The sequence below is a fragment of the Hippichthys cyanospilos genome, chromosome 15 (genome assembly GCF_059441005.1).
Source record: "Hippichthys cyanospilos isolate Australia breed blue-spotted pipefish chromosome 15, RoL_Hcya_1.0, whole genome shotgun sequence".
NCBI lineage: Eukaryota > Metazoa > Chordata > Actinopteri > Syngnathiformes > Syngnathidae > Hippichthys > Hippichthys cyanospilos.
Window position 1 is genome coordinate 18494584 of NC_142383.1, and position 19874 is coordinate 18514457.

Here is a 19874-nt window from a genome sequence, read left to right on the forward strand (position 1 = left end):
GCCAAAGGCGCGGCGGGAAGAAGGCGGGAGCCACGGAGGCCGTCTTTGGGAGCGACCTTGATTAGCGTAGCGTTATCGGGGCTGCGCTAGCAAGCCTTTAGCCGCGCACCGACGCGTCGCAGTGGCGCCGACCACTTTCTGTTCCTGCCATGTGACCAACGTTTTTCAAGCAAGCGATAATAGCCTTTTTTTTTTTAACATAAGCTTTATATTTTAAGTTTACATTCATGCCAAAGGAAAAGATTTTTTGGTTTTCTTTTTTAATATTTGGCTAAAGGTCCTTCATCATTTGGTTTGTTTTTGCGCGAAATGCCGGTGAGACATTTCAAAGCTTTGAGCAAATAGGTTCATTAGAGATCTTTTTTTTTTTTTTTTTGTAGCCATATTGGCCACTCCTACTTGAAAAGTTGTAGTTGGTTTTCCCCGTGAGACTTTTCAAATCTGGATTTTAAGTTTTATGACTGATTGAATTTGCTGAAAATCCTAATTGGCCAAAGTGACTAAACAAAACCTGGATTTTTCCTTTGCCGTATGGCCCAAACATCCATCGAACGTGAGATTTCCGTGAGGCGGCCTTGCGATTTTCCCCATCAAGTGTGAAAACGCACCCATCCTGCAGCGCGCCCCAAAAGCTAACCAATGAAAACGGGGTTTAGGTGGAGTTTAGCCAGTAAATTATTCAGAAGGCCGCTCTCCTCCTCCATTCGGGGGAACCGCTAAACAATGCGACTTTGGCCACTAATTGTCTGCGGTGTCGTCACCCCCCGGCCCCCCCCGCCCCCCCCGGCCCGGGAAGCCCCGGTCTCGCTATGACTAATGATGTTCTTGGGGTCTGAAGGTTTTAGCGGGATAATGATATTAACCCCTGTCCTCCGGCTGATCCCGGCTCAGCTCCTTCTCCTCGCTTGACACGGTCTCGCCGGAATTAGAAAGTAATACACCCCCGCGCCCCCCGCAAGGGCGCCTCGCACTTGTGTTTGCGTTGCCTCTTTTTTTCCACGCTTTTGTCATTGAAAAGAGAGAAAATGAGCTTGGCCGCCGAGCGAACTTTGCGCGCGCGGGCCGCTATATTTCTCAGGCCGCGTTTTCTCTTCTCCGCTCGACTACAAAGCCCGGCGCCGTCACGCGCCTTGACGTAAAGATCCATCACCTGCGGGGCTTTGAGGACCCCTCGGGGGATCGGCACAATAGCGGCGACGCCGCCGTCCCACAGATTTTTGTCTCTTCATCACTTTTGCTTCTCGGGGCGCGCGACTAACGCTGCTACGCCGCCGCCACTCTGGGACTCGTCTTTTCCTATTGTTGCCAAGTCGCGCGCTTTTTTTTTTGCAAGTAAGGAATACCAATGAAAATGGATAGTTGAAAATAGTGTTTTTGGATGCGTACTGGATTTTATTTTTCCTGTAATTTGCCAAAGATGAAACGCGCTATTTTTCCCAAAAATGAAGGCCGAATGTATGGATGCGCGCCCTATGAACAGTAAAACTTAAAGACTCCATTTTTTTTTTTCAATTCGACACCTTCCGAGGAAAATCGATCCGTCGGCCGCAGAAGCCGAGTTCTTACGCACAGGTGTGCGTTTTTACGTCGGAAATATTCTTACTTACAAGAATTAGCGTCGCAGCAAGTGCCCGTTGCGGCTAGCGTTATTTTCAGCAACAAGCAGAGCGAACCAACGTCCGAGTCTATCCCGGTTCACGCGGAAGAATATCGCGATAACCGAGAGGGTCGTGAAAAGCTGATTCAATCAAGAGTGGCAAGGTATGGAGCTGAGTGAAGGGATTCCATTCGACTGGTTTTTGGAATACACACGTAATCATAAATTTGGTGAAACACGGACGCTGCTCACGTTTGGGTATTCACGCTAAAATTAACTCGAGCTGTGGCGCGGGTCGCTGTCACCAAAATGGGGAGTGGGCAAAAGGTAGCTCATCGGAGGTTAGCATATAACCTCCTCGCATGTTAGCCTTTGTCATCCTGGTCCTCTAATCACTCACTAGAATCATCTGGTGGCCACGGGATTTTCGCCCACCGGGAAGGCTAACATTAGCGCTTAGCCAGAGCGGCATGTGGAGAAGAATTAATAAGGGTCAGTGGCGCAATGGTCAGCAACTTGTGAAGGTCTTTCCGTTCCCGGATGATGACAAAGAATATGCTAGAGCCCGCGCCGCGCGGCGGCGGCGCCGTCATCCATTTTTATTAGCGCCGTGCCAAGATGTGCTGCTTTGCTGCAGCTTGTCATCCGCCCCCCCCCCAAAAAAACTTTTTCTTCTTCATAAAGATACATACAGCGAGTAAGAGTAAGAGAAGAAACATTTGGGCGAAATATGTCATGTGTAGCCGCGAGAGAGCGAGGAAGATATTTTTTTTGTTTTAATGTTTGGAAAACAACAACAGCTGTGGGAAAAAAGGCAGCGTGTTCAAAAACAGAAAATCAGAATAAATCACCAAATGCGGAAACAAAACATTGCAGGATGAAAAGAACAGTAAAGTAAGGTGAAAAAACAATCATGCAGTAAAACATTGCGTACTGTATGCATAAATATATATATATTATATATATTAGCAGAATATCAACGATTGTTTTACATTTACAAATGTATACAGTATATTTTTTCCTTTATCTTTGGGACGATGATCATGACATTTATTTTTTTTATATTATTTTTTTTTATATTATTTATATTTTTGAGGGAGTTATGTACTTGTGGTATGGGTAACTTTTGTTTTTTCCGGGTGCGCAAGGTGTAATAAAGCAGTCGGCTGTACCGAGTCCCGAACGTTTGCAGTCGAAATGACAAAAGCGAAAAAAACCGGAGGCGGGGTGGTGAGTTCTAGATTACCGGTGTGGTCCAGTTTCTGGAGGGAGAGGGAAAAAAAAAAAAAAAAAGCGGACGCAGGAGGAGCGGCCCGCGGAGGCGCTACTTGAGGAAAATCGATTCGCTCCCTTCAGCGGGAGAAATTTATGAAGCTACAAGATAAACGCAGTCATGTCCAATTAGCTTGCGGGAATTTACAAGGCGGGAAAGCGGCGGCGGCGCCGGACCCGAGTGATAAAGACTTGAGTTGAAAGCGATAAGGATCAATGACGCCGTCGCCTGGCCTCGCTCGGTCGCGTCCCGCTTCCACGGGGCCCTGACCCGAGGCCCCGCCCCCTGTCCCCCTCCAGGAACTTGTGTACTGGAAAGAACTATCTGATCACCTGATAATCCCCCAAAAAATAAATCTGACACAGAGTAGGTCCTCCTAAGCAGTAGATGGCGCTATACTGCAAGGATTGGAGATAGCTCTACTTGGTACACGTACTGGTATCGGTCTGAAAACAAGGAGATATCGAACAGTTCCAGCTGATACTTTGCCTTTCCAGGTATCGGTACTCGCCATGGCAGACGATTTTGACGATATTGCTTCACAGTACAGGCCGATATATCAGCCGGTTGATAAACGCTTTTATTAATTTTTTAGCGGTAAAAGTTGAAAACGACACGATCGAGAAACAGCATTTAAGCAAAGAACAAAAGAGATGAGAAAATGCAATTTTCAAAATTCAAATTTGCACGCAACAGCAAAACCACGCTGGATAGAAGAACAGGAGCGGAGTCTGGAACGGACTGCTCGGATACGAGTCTTTTTGAAAGGGTACCTGATGGGACACTTCGAATAAATCATTTTAACACGGACAAATCTGTCCGCCAAATGAGCTAAAAGTCAATTCGCTCGAAAAACAAAAGTCAAAACAGAATAAAAGCTGCGCCATAACCCAGATCCCGTCCAATTTGCGGAGAAAGAAAGCGGCGGAGTATTTCGCCGCGGCCGCGCGGCTTCGGGGCGACACGCGATCAAAGCGGCCAAGATATGACACGGAGAATAAAAAGCGGGCGCGCCACAAGTTGGCAGGCGGACCAGGAGAAGAGCGTCGGCGAGGGACGCGTTCGGGGCGACGGGAGTAAAGTCGCGGATAAAGCCCCATTAACGGCTGCTTCCAGCTGCTTTCTCGGGCTCCGCCGCCGCATGACTCCCCCCTTGATGTTTGTTTATCTTTCTTCTTATTTCTACCCGTAATTGCTGCGCCTTCGCCGGTCTAAAAACAGGCAGCGGCGGGCGGCGCCGTCATTAGAGACGGAGCTGCCGACGAGCGTGGAGTCCGGACACCGGCAAAGTCATTAATTGCTAATCGGGAGACGGTATGGCTTCCGCCATTTTGAATTCAGGCCGCCGTGTTTTATCTCATTGTTGGTCATCCCTTTCGTTCCCATCCCCAGTGACCTTCGTGTGCCTGGAAATGAACTTTTGCACGGATGACTCGCTAGCACGGCTAACGTATGAGCTAGTAAACGTTTCCTAGAGCAAGTGATATTTTTTGAAGATTTAGAATTATAATGACATCTATGCTAAATTCCGTTAGCTTGTTTACAGTTTCTTCTTTTGTAAAGAGCTAGCAAACTTCCCTGGACAAAGTAATATTGTTTGAAGAGTTATTATTACCATTTTTTTTTTTTTGCTAGCTTCTCCTGATATAAAGAGCTGACAAGCATTTCCTGAACCAAGTTTGAAGATTTATGATTATGTTACGTCTATGCTAACCTGCTAGCTTCTCTTCTCCAATTAAAATGAGCCAGCAAACACAGGAAGTGCTATTATTTGGAGATATAGAATTACCGTTACATCTATGCTAAATTCGTTAGCTTGCTCACGGCGTCTCCTGTTGTAACGAGCTAGCAAACCTTCGCTAGTCTTTTGTCCTGTATCGTTGTTATGCTAACGACGTAAGTCCCGTCCCACGCTTGATGCCCGAGTGCACTTTGGGAACATTCCAGGAGACCGCCGTGTAAAACCCGTCTTGATCCCGACGGCGAGGTTTCCGCCTGACAGAGCCAAAAATAAATAAATAAAATAATCAGACAAAATCGGAACGACAGCTTACAAACGCGAGCCGTCAAAGTCGGGTGTTGACGACCCTAAGGACGAAAAGTCTACTGTCTTATTCCGCTCCTCGTTTCTCTCCGAGTCACGAGTTTGCGCTGGGATCCTGGAAGTGCGTCCTAAATTCCGGCTGCGCATTTCCATGTGATCTGAGCCATGTTTTATTCGCGTGTGGGCGCGGCGGCTTAAAAGTGCGAGGATGTGGAGAAATCCCAGCGCCAGCTGTCATCCGCATGGGTGAGACCAGACCAGACGGAGGTACTTGGAAAGACAGACGAGGGGATCTCTGGGTCCCAAAACTGGGTTGACGCGTCTGAAAAGTTTCCGCCCGCGACTCGGGACCAGCCGGTTACGACGTCCGATGCGCAGAGAAATTTCGGACTGTAAAAGCTGTAAAAATTCGGACTGTAAAGCGCGACTTATAAGACTTTGAAAAGATTTGAAGTTTGTCTTATAGTCTGAGAAACAAACACAGTGTTTATGACTGTTTTCCAGTTTGATGAGCACCCTCTACTGGCGGGAGGTTCATGCCGCAGCCAACCAATGAGTTTTTGCGGTTAGCTTTTGGGATCGTTGAACTCATTGGATTACTCGCTACAACAAGTGAAAGAGTGACCAACACTTTACTCGGTACTAAAGTAATTGATTAGCAAAGTAACTGATTGATTACAAAAGTAATTGATTACAAAAGTAATTGATTGCTTCAGTCCCTAAATTAATTGATTGCGTAGATTATTTTAGTCCGAAAAATAATTGATTCCTTTAGAACTTTAGTAGTAAGGTCCTGTGGAACTATAGTAATTGATTACAAAAGAAATTGATTTCTTTAGCACTTCATGACCTAACGTTTTTGATTATTCCAATACTTGATAACCTAAAGTAATGGATTACTTGTGCATTCAGTACCACCCATTTTTAGACCCTCCTTTAGCCAAACAACTGAAATATTTTGAAAAAATATTTGCACATGGGATTGAATGGCTGGACTCGTGAAAAACGTAAAACAACGTCTTTGGGATTGAATGAGTTCCTTTGTTGCAGACCCGGCTAATTCCCTGTTGCCTTTTTTTGTGTCAGGTTTCCGTCATTTTCAAGTGGGGGTGAGAAGGGGCGCTAAGGAATACTTGGGAAAGTTTGTTTGAATAAGTTGAAGAATGTTTCAGGCGCATCCCCGGCGATTAAGACGGATTCTTTGTCAATCTTCCACTTTTGTCGTGAGACAGGTGGAGACTGAGAAGATAAGACGCGGCGGCACGTCGGCCGCTGTCACTCAGTCGGCGCCGCCTGCTCGGTCCGTTCCCAAACACGCGTGTCTCATTTCGGCAAACCTTCAAGCTCGCGCGATGATAAAAAAAAAAAAGAAAAAAAAATCAATTTCCCCGGTTGTTGGCGCGGACAGCTCGTGTCTTTCGAGACACCCTGCCGGATGGACCCGTCAGCTCACGCGGTCCAGCCGCGGGACAAATTTGTCAGTAGAAAATATCAAATGAAATTACGGCATGGCGACCAAAAGCCCGTTTTTTTTTTTCAAATGGAGCCATGTCGGATTAGCGCGAGAAAGAGGCGAGATTGAAGTGGCGGCGGCGTCTTTGAATATTTGATGCAGACGGATGGCTGCTCACTCCAGTGGAACAAACAGGAATCGGAACCCGCTCGCTCATCTGGAAACGGGTTTGTAATGTGAAAATGGCGCTAACGTCCTCATTTTGTCTGGCGAAAAAAAAAAAAAAAAAGCTAACGCCACAAAAAAAAAAAAAGTAATGCGACGTTTTCTTTTTGGGTGTGGAAGGTGCAGATGACTGAAGCTTAAAAATTAAAAACTTTTGTGCTAATTTGCGTGAGCGTTCGGTGTTTCGCTATGTGTTAGCATTAGTCTAGCAGGCTTTCGCTAGCAAAGTGGACGCCACCTTTGCGGCATCGTCTTCCGGAAAAAACAGGAATCGCGATCCGCTCGCTTATCTGGAACCGGTTTTGTCAAGTAAAAATGGCAGAAAGTTACAATGTTTTCTTTTGCGTATTGAAGGAGCAGATGATTGAAGCTTAATAAGCATCGTAACTTCTACGCTAATTTGCGTTAGCGTTTGGTTTTACTGCGTGTTAGCATTAGCCTAGCTGGCTTTCACTAGCAATGTGATAAGTGGACGCATTTTCCTCCGGAACTAACAGAAGTTGGAATCCGCTCGCTCATCTGGAAATGGTTTTATCATTTTTTTTTACCGTACGTGTGTTACCGTAATTTCACGGTACTTGCAACCTGGTTGCCGGGATTTTACCCTAGAAGCGGTGTAGCAAAGTTTTTTATAAATGCCATTTTGTAAGTGTACACAGTAGACTTTGTAGCTGTAAAATTAACAGCATCAAGACAGGAGAAGTAGAAAATATGTCACCGTAATTTTTCTGGCAACCAAGTTGCCGGGATTTTACCGTAAAATGAGAATAGCGTTGCCACCTGGCGGCGAGCAAAATAGCAGTTCAAACTCAAAATCAATACTTCCGCAGCGTCTTATTTGGTCTTCCGTCGTTTACCGGGCGAGCGCCGCCCGGCGGCTAGTAAACGAAAATAAAAACAGCAGATAAGCGGCGCTGGACTATAAGCCTCGGGGTTCAAAGTGTGAGAAAAAAGTCACTCGACAAGAAGTTTGAAAAGCCGGACTGGTATCGGCCTACTTCCTAGCTTTATAATTGAATGAATTCCTCCAAACAACAACATACAGAGATGACTTTTTATTTCCCCCGAGGGGAAAAGCCACCTTTAATAAGCCGAAACGTTAACACGTGTTTGTTTTGTGTTTTTTTTCTTTCCCCGTTTGTGCGGGAAAAGGTGCAAGTGCAACCTGCACGCCTCCCAGTGCCTGCTGCAGGACGGCAACCTGCAGTGCCAGTGCGAGCACAACACCACGGGCCAGGACTGCCAGCGCTGCAGGAAGGGCTTCAAGGCCAAGTCGTGGAAGGCCGGGTCTTACCTGCCCGCGCCCAACGGGAACCCCAACACCTGTACGTGCCATCCCGCCGCACCAGGGGCCTTTCCCACGTGGCCGTGAGACCGGGAAAAGGCTTTTTCAAACACTTTTATTCCTTTCGAAATTCTCTAAACTTTAGATTCAAAGTGCTAACTATAAAACGGGGGTGTCAAAATAGGGCCGGCGGGCCGGTTCTGTTCCCCAAACATGGAGATGAGTTTGCAAAAGGATGAAAATGAGCAGAATTTTTTTTAAGAAATGTAAAACTTCTCAGAATAAAGCCAGAATTCTTCATTTAAAGGCAAAAGTATGCCTTTGAAGTGAGAATTCTGAGAACAAAGTCAGAATTCTGACTTTGAAGTGAGAGGTTTGACCTAAAAGTGAATTCGGAGAATAAAAACAGAATTCTGAGCCCAAAGTGAGGTTTTTTTTTTTTTTTTTTATAGTCTGACGATCCCAACTCGGAATCTGAAAGCGGTCGAGGAAGTTTGGGCAGAACTCATCGGGTTTGCGTCACTGGAGACGACGCGTGGGGGAAATCCTGGCGGGGAAAGCTGCCAGCTTGAGCAGCTAGCCACGATAAAATAATAATCTAGGGCAGAGCCACCCCCCCCCCCCCCTTTGTGCGCAGGAACAGGCACGCACAGCCAGCCAGCGCAAACGCACCTGCGCCTGCCCGCACACAGAAAAATGCCCCCCCCCCCACCGTCATACCGTTTCCTCTCTTCGGGCCTGTTGCTAACGCTCGCCGCGTGCGCACAGGCGCTTTTACGCTCACTCGGCCCATTAGCCCAATTTAAAAATTGAAAATGTTTGCAGCCGCGCACCCAAGCGCCGCCGCTGAAACTTTTCCAAACGCAAAAAAATTAGCCAAACTAGAAAATGACACCTCCCTTCGACAACACCGGAAAGCAGAGAGGTGTGTTTAAAAAAATCACATAGGGCTGCAAATAAAGGTTATTTTGATTCATTCAACACCTCGGTGAGAATGACTTGGGTTGGTTATGGCCGCCCCTGCCCGGCACATAGCTCCGCCCCTCGCGTGCTCTGTTATGCACATGGGACAATCAAAGTTGATCGTTCGGGTGTCAAAAACAACAAATATTCAGATACTGAATAATATTGTATGTTTCTTGGGTGGTTCCAGCTCTAGTCAAAATTACCTACCTGCTTGCCTACCATTCACCTAGCCACCTACCATTCACAGTTATATAACTACCTACCATTTACATATTTACTTACCTACTTACTATTTACGTATTTATATACCTACCTAAATTTTACATATTTACCTACCATTTCCGTATTTACTTACCTACTTACCGTTTACGTATTTGCCTACCTACCTACAATTTACGTATAAACCTACGTACCTACCTAGCATTCACGTATGTACCTACCTACCATTTACACATTTACCGACCTACCGACCGTTCACGTATTTACCTCCCAACAATTTTCGTTTTTATGTACCTACCTACCTACCTACCTACCTAGCATTTGCGAACGTCCCTTCCTACCTACGGCAAACGCATAACTAAATGCGCAAAGTTCTCATCATCTTCTTCTCTTCTTCTTTCAGGTACGATCGCTGGTTCGCCCTCCGGTTCTAGTAAGTAATAATGCAAAGCAGAGGAGATTTCACAGTCTTTTTTTTTGCACGGTTCTTGTCATCCTCCCGCTCTTTCCATCCGCCTTTCATTATTGATGGGCCCCTCCGTCGGCCGCGTCCTTTCATCACACAAACCTGCTCAGGAGGAATTCTTCCACAGTTTGCTTTTCAGACGCGGACGGGCGCCGCAAAAGGGGAGCCGAGAGCAGACGCTCGGTCGGGTGGCGGCGCGCGCGCGCGGGCGGGCGGGCGGAGCTGATTAGGGATTCTCTGAGGCTAGCGTGCGAGCCGGCTCGGCCTTTTATGCGCGTGGCCCCCCCACTCGCCCCGCATAAAAGGCACCGGCGCCCAATGGCTGGAACCGCCGGGAAAATTTTGCACTTTAATGCGCGGTAGCCGAGGAGCGCCACCTCTCGCGCTCACACTTTGCCCGGTACGGTGAAGCGCTCTTTATCGCGACCGATACGCTTCACAACTACTGTGCGCCTGCTAGGTGAAAATCAGAGCCTCTTCTCATGAAAGACTTCACACATACAATCTTTAATTACTGTTGCGAGGCTGAAACGAACGGATTGAAGTTGGTGGATTCACTTTTCTTGTAACTTAGGTGCACTCAGGGGCATACATGGGAAAACGGCTGTAAAATATATGGAATGATCATAGAAAACTTATGATGAAGAACGAAAGAAAAATTATACATATTAAAATTAGGATGAAAATATATTAATATACATGCAGATAGACATATACCATACATATACGTACACATACTTATACCGTATTTTTCAGACAATAAACCGCAACTTTTTTCTTATGATTTGAGCCCTGCGGCTTATGATTGGGTGCATGTTATCCATGACAAAAACATTTTTTTTTGGTTCAGTACATATTTCAGGAAAATATATACCGGTCGTATATCTTGTATTCAACGCTGCCTCGGACAGCGGCCGACGAAGGGAGCGTGCCCGTACAATCGAGCGCCACATTAAAAGCGGGTCCGCGGAACGGTTAACGCGCGGACGCTAACTGGCGAGCGGGCGGGCGAATGGCAATGTCCGGATTAGCCGGCATCGCAATCAACACGGTGCCCGGGCGGCGTAATGAGGCATGAGGATGCCGTCGGTGACGGGTGGCATTAGGGCCATGATTGCCGGCGTTCGGCGGCCCGGCGCGGCAAACCATCTCATCATATGCAAATGCGCTGCGAGCGCGCGGAGCCGCGATGGCGCGCGCACGCCCAGAGACCGTCCATCTGCACAGTCAGACAGGCGGGCACCTGTCAATAAATCCGCTTACGTTCCCATAACCCATTTCAGGAAATACAATCGAGCCATATACGGTAGTAATGCACTTTCCTTAGTGCCTGACTTTAGGGTAGGCCCTGGAGAGGTCGCCATCCCATCGCAGGACCCGTGTACAACCCTGGGAAACTCACGAACTGAACAAGAAAGCTTTTGGAAGTTACTTTTGGACAAAAGTAGTGCTTTTTCTATCTTTTGACACGCTGCTGCCGAGGCACTGTGGTAAAGTCAGTAGAGGAGCGTCATTGAGACAAACGTACTGCTTTGCCACACATCTTCTGGCATCTTGGTGCAAAGGGACTATGTTAAAGGGCGTTGAGGAGCTTCATTTAGACAAAAGTAGTGCTTTGCCACCATCTTGTGGCATCTTAGAGCCTAGGGCCTATGTCAAAGGAAGTTGAGGCACTTCATTAAGGCAAACAGTGCTTTTACATACATTGATTGGTATACATACTGTATATATATATATATATATATATATATATATATATATATATATATATATATATATATATATATATATGTATCCGTTGTTAGCGATGGGAGGCTTGCGGAACAGCTTTGGAGTTCAGTCTTTGTCAGCAGTGTGAAATCACACTTTTCACTGTGTGAACGCTCGTCATGCCGGGTGTGTGCGTGTGTGTGTGTGTGCATGTGCGTGAGCGTGCGCGTTTGAAGAAAAAAAGGAGGATGAGGCGCTCTCTGGATAAACAATCTGAGGCAGCATCTCCTATGCTAATTCGCTAGCTCGCTCAGCAGCTCCTCGTTGCATTTACATGCCGTGTCCTCGTGTAACTGATGCAGCACAGCTTCAAAAAAAAAAAAAAAAAATCACGTCCAATTAAACAGCTTGAGACTTTTTCAAGAATTCCAAGCACCTGGGACATCTAGCAGCAAGCAGCATGGCCGTACTGTACGTATTGTGTAACTTTTGTCTCCCCCTTGTGGATCCCCGTGGTACTGCTCAGTTGACGGATGAGCTGAGCTGGCGCTTTTGTTACACGCTCGGTCTTATTGTGAATTTCAAGTGCAGCCTTTTTGAACACCATTCAGACTGCCACGTGCATAACCAGTATCTCACATTGGAGATATTAGCTGCAGGTATTTTTAATGCAGTGATTTTCATGAAAGGAACAGTGTAGTTTTCTTTTCAAATTAAGAGCAAATTAACTGGAACAGTAATTTGATGCTAATTTGGGGGTAGAGTGGGTCCTTTGGAAACCTTGTCAATCAGGGGAAGCATGGGTTTTTGACAAATAATTTACAATGATTTTTGCACATTAATTGGAACATGAATCAAGCAATTGCTAAATGGGCTTGTAGTGAGTTAGTGGTGCGAACATATTTCGTCTGCTGAGATCATGAAAAACGATTGCGAAATCTCTAGCAATGGCGAAGTGGCAGTCACGTGAGATGACGACAACGGCGCCGAAGCGGGCGCGGTGAAAACAGCTGCTGGAGCCCCGGGAAGGACGCGGGGGAGGAGTGGAGTGGGCGGCAGCCAGATTTGCCCGGAAGCGGCCGGCTTCCAGGACGCCCCTCTCCCAAGGCAAGCCACAGGAGACGAGCGCGGCCCGTGCAAAAACACCTGGAGGGGGTGCGCAACACAGATGGGAGCGCGCGGCGCCGCGCCGCGCCGCGTCTCTCGTGGGCTGCTAAGCTCTGGCCACTCCACGCCGTGTATTTCGCCTTATACGGACACACAAACCCTCCCAGGGAGGCGGAAAATTGCTACAACTCACAATTTCACGGCTTCAAAATATTACTCGCCCTTCGTTACGTTCCCTTCAGAGTGCCGGCGAAAAAATGTTTCAACTGGACTTTGAAATGCACCACCGTACTTTCCGTACTATAAGGCTTTTAATTTTCTCAAAATTTGTAGGTGTGCTCTACAATCCCATGCACCTTTGTAAAATCTGTAAAAATATGATTGCGCGACTACCGAACCATTCTTCCGCTGACCCGGGCACGTAAGAGAAGGAACGTAAACAGAATATACCAAACACATTACGTAATACGTACAGTATGTACGCTGGCGATAAGAAACCTGAGAACATTACATAAGTACGAGTACGTACGCTGGCAACAATAAACCAGAAAACATCAGGAAATACGTGCAGTACGTACGCTGGCGGCGATAAACCAATCAAAGAACATTACGTGCAGTACGTATGATGGCCCCCATAAACCAATCAGAGAACATGACGTAACACGCGCAGTAAGTACGTCGACGGCGATAAACCAATGAGAGAACATTACCTTCAGTACGTACGGTTTATGTCGGCGATACACCAGAAAACATGACCTGATACGTCCAGTAAGCACGCTGGGAGTTACAAACCCGAGAACATTATGTAAAGTACGTACAATGGCAGCGGTAAACCAATCAGAGGACGATACACAATATGGACAGAACGTACACTGGCAGCGATAAACCAATCAGAGAACATTCCACACGGTATGAAATGGTTGAGTCGATTGCGTGGCGACACGATCCGACGACGCAACAAAAGCAGGGGAGCGGGAAGCTCCGTCTGAACTCCGATCTCGTCTCGCTCCTACACGTGCAGAAGTTGACGCAGAGGATTGTGGGAGAGGCAAAACAGCCTCTGGGAAAAGCAGAACAAGGAAGAACGCAGGAGGAGAAAAAAGGCTGGAAAGGAAGGGGAAAAGTTGAGCTAGTTAAAAATGCATAAGAGGGACGGACGGATGGATGGATGGTCTTTGGAGGCTTTTATTGATCCAAAGGATTCGGTGCAAGGTATGCTTGTGTGAAGACGTTATAGGACACGGGTTTTACAATCTTTAAAAGAACTAACGCGGAAAGGATTACCAGGAGAAAAAAAATATGCGGCTGACTCATCGAGTCATTTCTGGGGAAGGCGAACTGGTCTTGGAGATGAGAATCGGTTCCTTCCGATCATTACCTTTGCTTTTGATGGCATTTCAACTGAGGGACATGAGAGTTGGGGCCACGCAGTATGTTCTCCTCTGAACAGGAGCAAGAAAAACATAGAATGGGTTCCTCATTTGATAGACAAGGGATGACAACTTCGTTTGTACATGAGAAAGGAAGAAGAGATGAAGCCCGTGATATCTTCTTTCGAGGCATTAGAAACATGTTCCTTAAATCTTACAACCCAGCTTAGATCTAAAGATCATTTTTTGTAGAGTTAGCTTCTCATGTGCGAGAAGAACACAAGACTTTTGGCCAGCAGCACATTTGTCATCCCTCCATTAGGACCACGGGGAGATTTCTGGTAAAAAAATTGTTGAAAGTGAAGGACTTTTCAAAATCGTGTAATGCTGACTATCTGTACCTACATGAGAATCAGTCAACACTAACAATGAGAAGAAAATGTTTGAACATCTTTGTTTGTTGATGGGAATTCAGTCTTTCAGACACTTGAGAAACGTGCGAGCCACGGCCACAGAAACACTTTCTCATCTGAACATGAGAATCATGGCCGTGGGGCGGCAACCTCGTTTGAACATGAGAAGACCTCAAGAGATGAAGGTATGGTCATGTCCCATAGAGACAGAGCTGTAGACCGTAGAAGCCCTCTCCTTAAACCTTGAACTCAGCTTGTCTCCAAACCTTCACTATTTGTTTTACAAGTTTCTCATATCCTTGAGGAACAAGAGACCTTTAGCCCCAAACATACTTTATCATCTCACCATGAAAAAGATGGCGACGCTCCCAATGAAAGACAATTTGAAAATAAAGGTAGGAATTTTTAAAGTGGGAGAGAACTACTACAGAAGGCTCTCATTTTGGAGGCATACTGTACATGAGAATATGAAGAAATGTATTCATATCTTTTCTTGTTGACGGCGCTTCAGTCTCTCATGCAAATGAGGACTATGAAACTCATGGCTATAAAGGCATTTTTTCATCTGAGCACAAGGAAGACATTTCCCTTCCTCATGAGACTCCTTCCCATGGGACAGCAACCTCATTTGAACATGAGAAGGAGCGAGCTCAAGGTACTGCCGTTTCCTATAGTTGCAGTTCTGTAGAAAATAGAAATCCTTTTCTTAGATCTCATATCTTACCTTCAATCTAAATCTTTTTTTTATAGTTTTAGTGTCTCATGTTCTTCAGGAACACGAGACTCACAACCACCAAGGCACTTTCTCATCTCACAATGAGAACTACCAGGAACCTCCCAATAGAAGACGAGTTTATAGTGATGGTATGACTTCAAGTAGTGTAGTAGTGACTTTAGCAGCCACTTGAGAGTGAGAATATAAGTCTCAGGCAACAAATGAGAAACATAACATTCTCTGCTTGTATTTCAGTCTCTCATGCACTCCAGGACTATGCAACGCATAGCCACAGAGATACTTACTCACCCAAACATGAGAGAGAAAAAGATGGAAGAGTTTCCCTCTCTCATGAGAATCGTGGTCATGGAGTGACAACCTCATTTGATTATGAAAAGACTACGAGAGGTATTATCATCTCCCGTAGAAAGTAGAAACCCTAGCCTGATTCTAAATATTTACTTTTTATAATGTTAGTTGCTAATGGTTTTGAGGAGCACGAGACTCATGGACACGAAAGGCCATTCTCATCTGAGCATGAGGAGGATGGGGACGGCAAGGACAAAGAAAGAGAAGCAGAAAGTAAGAGGATCTCATTTGAACGTGTAGCAGTAGTTGTAGCGGAAAGTAGAAGTCAGCCCTACCTATGTCAATTGTTTCATTGTTTTGATCGCCAAAGACAGACATTTGATTTCCCATGTACATGAGGAAAATGAGACCAATGGCCGCAAACGCGTTTTCTCATCTGGGCATGAATATGACGTTGTGGAAGAAGGTGGCCAAAAGAGAGGTATCTTTTCTTTCTCTCGTTAGTGAGTCATGTTTTGCAACCTTACTTTCTGTTTAATGACAGTTGTCCACAAATCTGAGAGACATGGGCATGAGACTCATGGCCACAGTACTTCCTCAGATGTTATTGAGAAAAAAGTGGAAGGTGAGGAACAAGGCATCCAAAAACGGTACCTTTTTAGAGTCTAGCATGATGAAAATAATCATTTTCTCCATGATAGTGCCCCAACGGTCTGAGGGACATGCACATGAGATTCATGGAGACAGTAGCCATTTTTCTTTTGAGCATGAGAATAGTAGACAGGGTGGTGAAGAGGACAGTCAAATGAGAGGTATTTCAGTCCAGTCCAGTAGTAGTGAGCACTGCTGTGATTTTTAACGATGAAAACTTGCGCTCATTTTAATTGTCCAACACATAGTTTCCCACAGGTCTGAGAGACATGGGTATGAGACTCGTGGACATAGTACTTTCTCATCTCACAGTGAGAATGAAAGAGAAGGTGAAGGAGATGACAATCAAATGCAAGTCCATGAATCAGTTTCCCGCTGGTCTGGGGTACATGGACATGAGACTCACGACCACAATGTCGGCACCTCATCTGAGCATGAGAATTACAAACATGGTGAGAAAAGACAGCTAGATTGAAGAGATTTTTTTTTTAAGTTCTGTAGGTGTAACCCGTAACGTGTACTCTTGTTTGATTTGTCCCTCATAGTGTCTCACTTATCTGAGGGAAATGGACATGGGACGCATAGCCAAAATAGCCATTTCCCTTCTTATAATGAGAATGGCAAACATGGTGAGCAAGAAAACAGCGATGCTGTCATTTTTTAAGATGGAGACTTGAACTCCTGCTTTGCTTATCCATCGTATAGATTTGCACAGGTCTGAGCATGAGAGCCATGGACATCATACTTTCTCATCTCGGCGAGAGAATGACGGGGAAGGTGAGGATTCAGTCAGTCAAAGTTAAATGAGCCATGTCCATTTTGAGTCCAGCAAGACAAAAATTTGCACACCTAATTTGCTTTTTGGTAGCAGTCTCCCACAATTCTGAGGGCCATGGGCATGAGACCCAGAGCCACAATCATCACTTTTCACCTGAGCATGAGAAATACAAAGGTGAGAAATAAGTCAGCCAAAGTCAAATTTGTATCATTTTAGACTGTAGTAAAAGAAAAATGTGCAGCTCTTTTGTTTCTCCATTGAAGCTGTCCATAATTCTGAGGAACGCGGACATAAGACTCATGGTCACAGTGACCATTTCTCATCTGAGCATGAGAATGAAAGGCAAGGTGAGGAATAAATCAGCCAAAGCCAACTCAGACAGATCATTTGAGAGTCCGGTGAGACATAAACCTGCGGACAATTTTTTGCTCTTCTATGATAGTCTCTCACAAGTCTGAAAGACGGGGGCAGGAGACTCGTGGCCACAGCAGTTTCTCATCTGAGCATGAGGATGACAGGGAAGGTGAGGAAGGTGGCCACAAAAGTCAAATGAGAAGAATTTAGCAAAATGAAATCACCCTCTTATTTGGCTTTTCAGTGACAGACTCCCACAAGTCCGAGGAATACGGCCATGAGACACATGGCGGCAGACATTTCTCATCTGAACATGAGGATGACAAACACGGTATCATACGGACGTTCAGTCACGGCAAGCAGTGAGCTGACACTTGTTTGACTTGTCCGTGTTAAATTTCCCCCTGATTCTGCAGGATATGCGCATGAGACTCATGGTCACGGTGGCTATTTCTCATTTGAGCATGAGGATGAAAGGGAAGGTGAGGAACATGGAAGATAGCCACAAAAGTCAAATGAGAGGAATTTAGCAAAATAAGAAAACCAGATTGTTTTGCTTTTCAGTAACAGACTCCCACAAGTCTGAGGAATACGGGCATGAGACTCACGACGACAGACATTCCTCATCCGAACATGAGGATGACAAACACGGTATCATTTTGACATTTTGGAATGAAAAGAAGCAGTGAGCCGCAGCTTGATAAAGTTCCCCGCGATTCTGCAGGATTTACGGATGAGACTCATGGTCGCGGTGGCTATTTCTCTTTTGAGCATGAGAATGGCAGACGTGGTGAGGAAGAACTCAGCCAAACGAGAGGTACCAAAATATTTCTTTTAAATGGGCTTTGAATCGAGCTCCATACCGCGGCTCCATACCGCGCCACTCTTGATTGAATCAGATGGAGACGCTGTAACTTTTACACGATCCTCTCGGTTTTAGTAACAATTCTGTGTGTGAACGATGATGGACTCGGACGTTGGTTCAGTCTGCTCGCTTCTTTGAAAGAAAACGATGCCATAACAACCTTAGCTAAAACCAACGGCTGTTGATTGCAACAGGCGCTGGCTGCTGACGGCCAAATGACGTCCGCTCGTTACGCTAATTATTCTAAGTAAGAATACGGCTCATATGAAAATGCACCAAAGAAAAAAAATCGGATTTCTAAGTTACCGTTTATAGGACGGACCCATTTTTGGATAAAAATCTTATCTTTGCATTGAAATGAATTGGATTGGTTTGGAACATATGTCATGCCATTTATGAAACTTTCCTTGGGTATCTCTCGCCTGGTACAAATTGGCCGCGCGACTTGCTGGAATTGGAAAATTATCGGGAAGAAGAAGGATTTTTGTGAAAGCGATGTGGGGGTGGGGGTGAGGGGGGGCAAGCTTGTCATAAACGATGAGACGTTCCCGCCTTGCCAATCCATCCCGGTAAAACAGCCTGAGCTCGCGAGCGCCACGTCGATACAAATTGATTTGCGAGATGTTGCTGCTTTGTAGCGCACCGCGGCGAGGGGCACGGAGGCGCTGGGCAAACGCCCCGCTCCTTTGGGATCCGCCACCAAGACGGAGAGGAGGAGGAGGAGGAGGAGGAGAGGAGGGCGAAAAAGCACAAAGGTAGAACTGTAGCTATTTAGGATGTCACCATGAGTTCAAAGGTTACCGGGGTTTCGCTTGCTCCTAGCAGGTCGATGAAGTGAGATCCAAATAGCCTCGCTTATGTGCTTTTGAGACATGAAACGTCATTTGAGTTTTCTGCTACGACGAGCAAGTTAAAACTGGAGATACCGCACGAGGACTTTCTTGGCGCTGAGCTCAACTCGGCTGAAAGATTCTTTAAAGGAAGCTTCCACTTTTTGGAGCTCTAAAGGAAAATAACACATGTATTTCAAACAAATGGAAGTCCGTTAGCACGATGCTAACACGGAAATTATTTTAAAGCCTTTTCAAATTCTTGGAACTCAAAAGGAGAATTACACACATCTTGGGCTTAGTTCTGCTAGCTTAATGCCAACGCATAACAATAAACTCGGCTAACTTGTAAATTGAAAATTCTTTAAAAAAAGGTTTCAACTTTCTTAGCTCAAAAACTGCACACGTATTTAAAACAAACCTAATTTGAACTAACTCTGCTAGCTTAACGCTTACACAAGAGAAAACGTCTTTCTTAGCAGCGCTAACTTGAAAATTAACAGGACGATTCTTCAAAAAACGGCTTCAACTTTTTTAGCTCAAAAGAGAATGACACAAATTTATCGCAAACTTGGCCTACGTTTGCTAGCCTAATGCTTACACATAAGAGAAAACGACTTTGTGAGCAGCCAAGCCAACTCACCTAACTTGAAAATTATTTCTTCACAAAAGGCTCAATGTAACGACAAGTTTTTCAAACAAACGTCATTTGACGTTAGCTTGATGCTATCATAATTGGAAAAACCATATATGAGCTCATGAAACAAGCATCAATGTTGCGCTAAATACAACCCTTTAAGCAACGGAAATTTGAAAAAACAAGAAAAGCCGCAGGAAAAAAAACAATCGAAACTTATTTGACACATTTCCGCTGTCCCCCACGCAAGTCCCAAATCAGTTTTTACAAGTTGCTATCTCCCAAATCTATGGTAAACGCATCGCTAAGATAACCGCTAAACTATGCCGAATGAAACGCTAACGCAAACGCTAAACCGTAGCCACAAGCTAAAAGCTAGCATCCGGGCGCCAACGGAGAAAGTTGGAAACGGCGCCGGTCGTTTGGATCCCTTAAACTGATTTATCGCCCTGCGTTTCCGGAACCAGAACTGCGGATTCAAAATCCCTCCCTGCGATAAGCGCGCGGGGAATCGTCGGCGGAAGATCCATTCACTTCCTCTTAAAGCACGCTCGGTTAGTCATCAAAGAGCCAGCAAAAGGCTAATAAAAGAAAAGTGGTCATAAAA

General features: G+C 45.6%; 1 protein-coding gene across 6 annotated transcripts in view; it reads left to right on the forward strand.

The window, feature by feature from the left end:
- Nucleotides 1-19874, forward strand: part of ntng2b (netrin g2b) — a 47113-nt gene that overhangs the window by 20481 nt on the left and 6758 nt on the right. For 3 of the 6 annotated variants that reach the window (XM_088435530.1, XM_088435532.1, XM_088435535.1), the window contains exons 4-25: nt 7745-7917; nt 9466-9495; nt 14191-14313; nt 14416-14523; nt 14640-14783; nt 14879-14992; nt 15099-15251; nt 15321-15425; nt 15523-15633; nt 15697-15777; nt 15854-15964; nt 16052-16255; nt 16349-16432; nt 16509-16580; nt 16672-16755; nt 16845-16928; nt 17024-17104; nt 17180-17266; nt 17352-17417; nt 17500-17586; nt 17660-17752; nt 18439-18555. In XM_088435530.1, coding sequence (XP_088291656.1) covers nt 7745-7917; nt 9466-9495; nt 14191-14313; nt 14416-14523; nt 14640-14783; nt 14879-14992; nt 15099-15251; nt 15321-15425; nt 15523-15633; nt 15697-15777; nt 15854-15964; nt 16052-16255; nt 16349-16432; nt 16509-16580; nt 16672-16755; nt 16845-16928; nt 17024-17104; nt 17180-17266; nt 17352-17417; nt 17500-17586; nt 17660-17752; nt 18439-18555 — 2312 coding nt within the window. Of the gene's footprint in view, nt 1-7744; nt 7918-9465; nt 9496-14190; nt 14314-14415; nt 14524-14639; nt 14784-14878; nt 14993-15098; nt 15252-15320; nt 15426-15522; nt 15634-15696; nt 15778-15853; nt 15965-16051; nt 16256-16348; nt 16433-16508; nt 16581-16671; nt 16756-16822; nt 16929-17023; nt 17105-17179; nt 17267-17351; nt 17418-17499; nt 17587-17659; nt 17753-18438; nt 18556-19874 lie in introns of all 6 variants that reach the window. The other 3 variants (XM_088435534.1, XM_088435531.1, XM_088435533.1) reach the window with 3 other exon arrangements.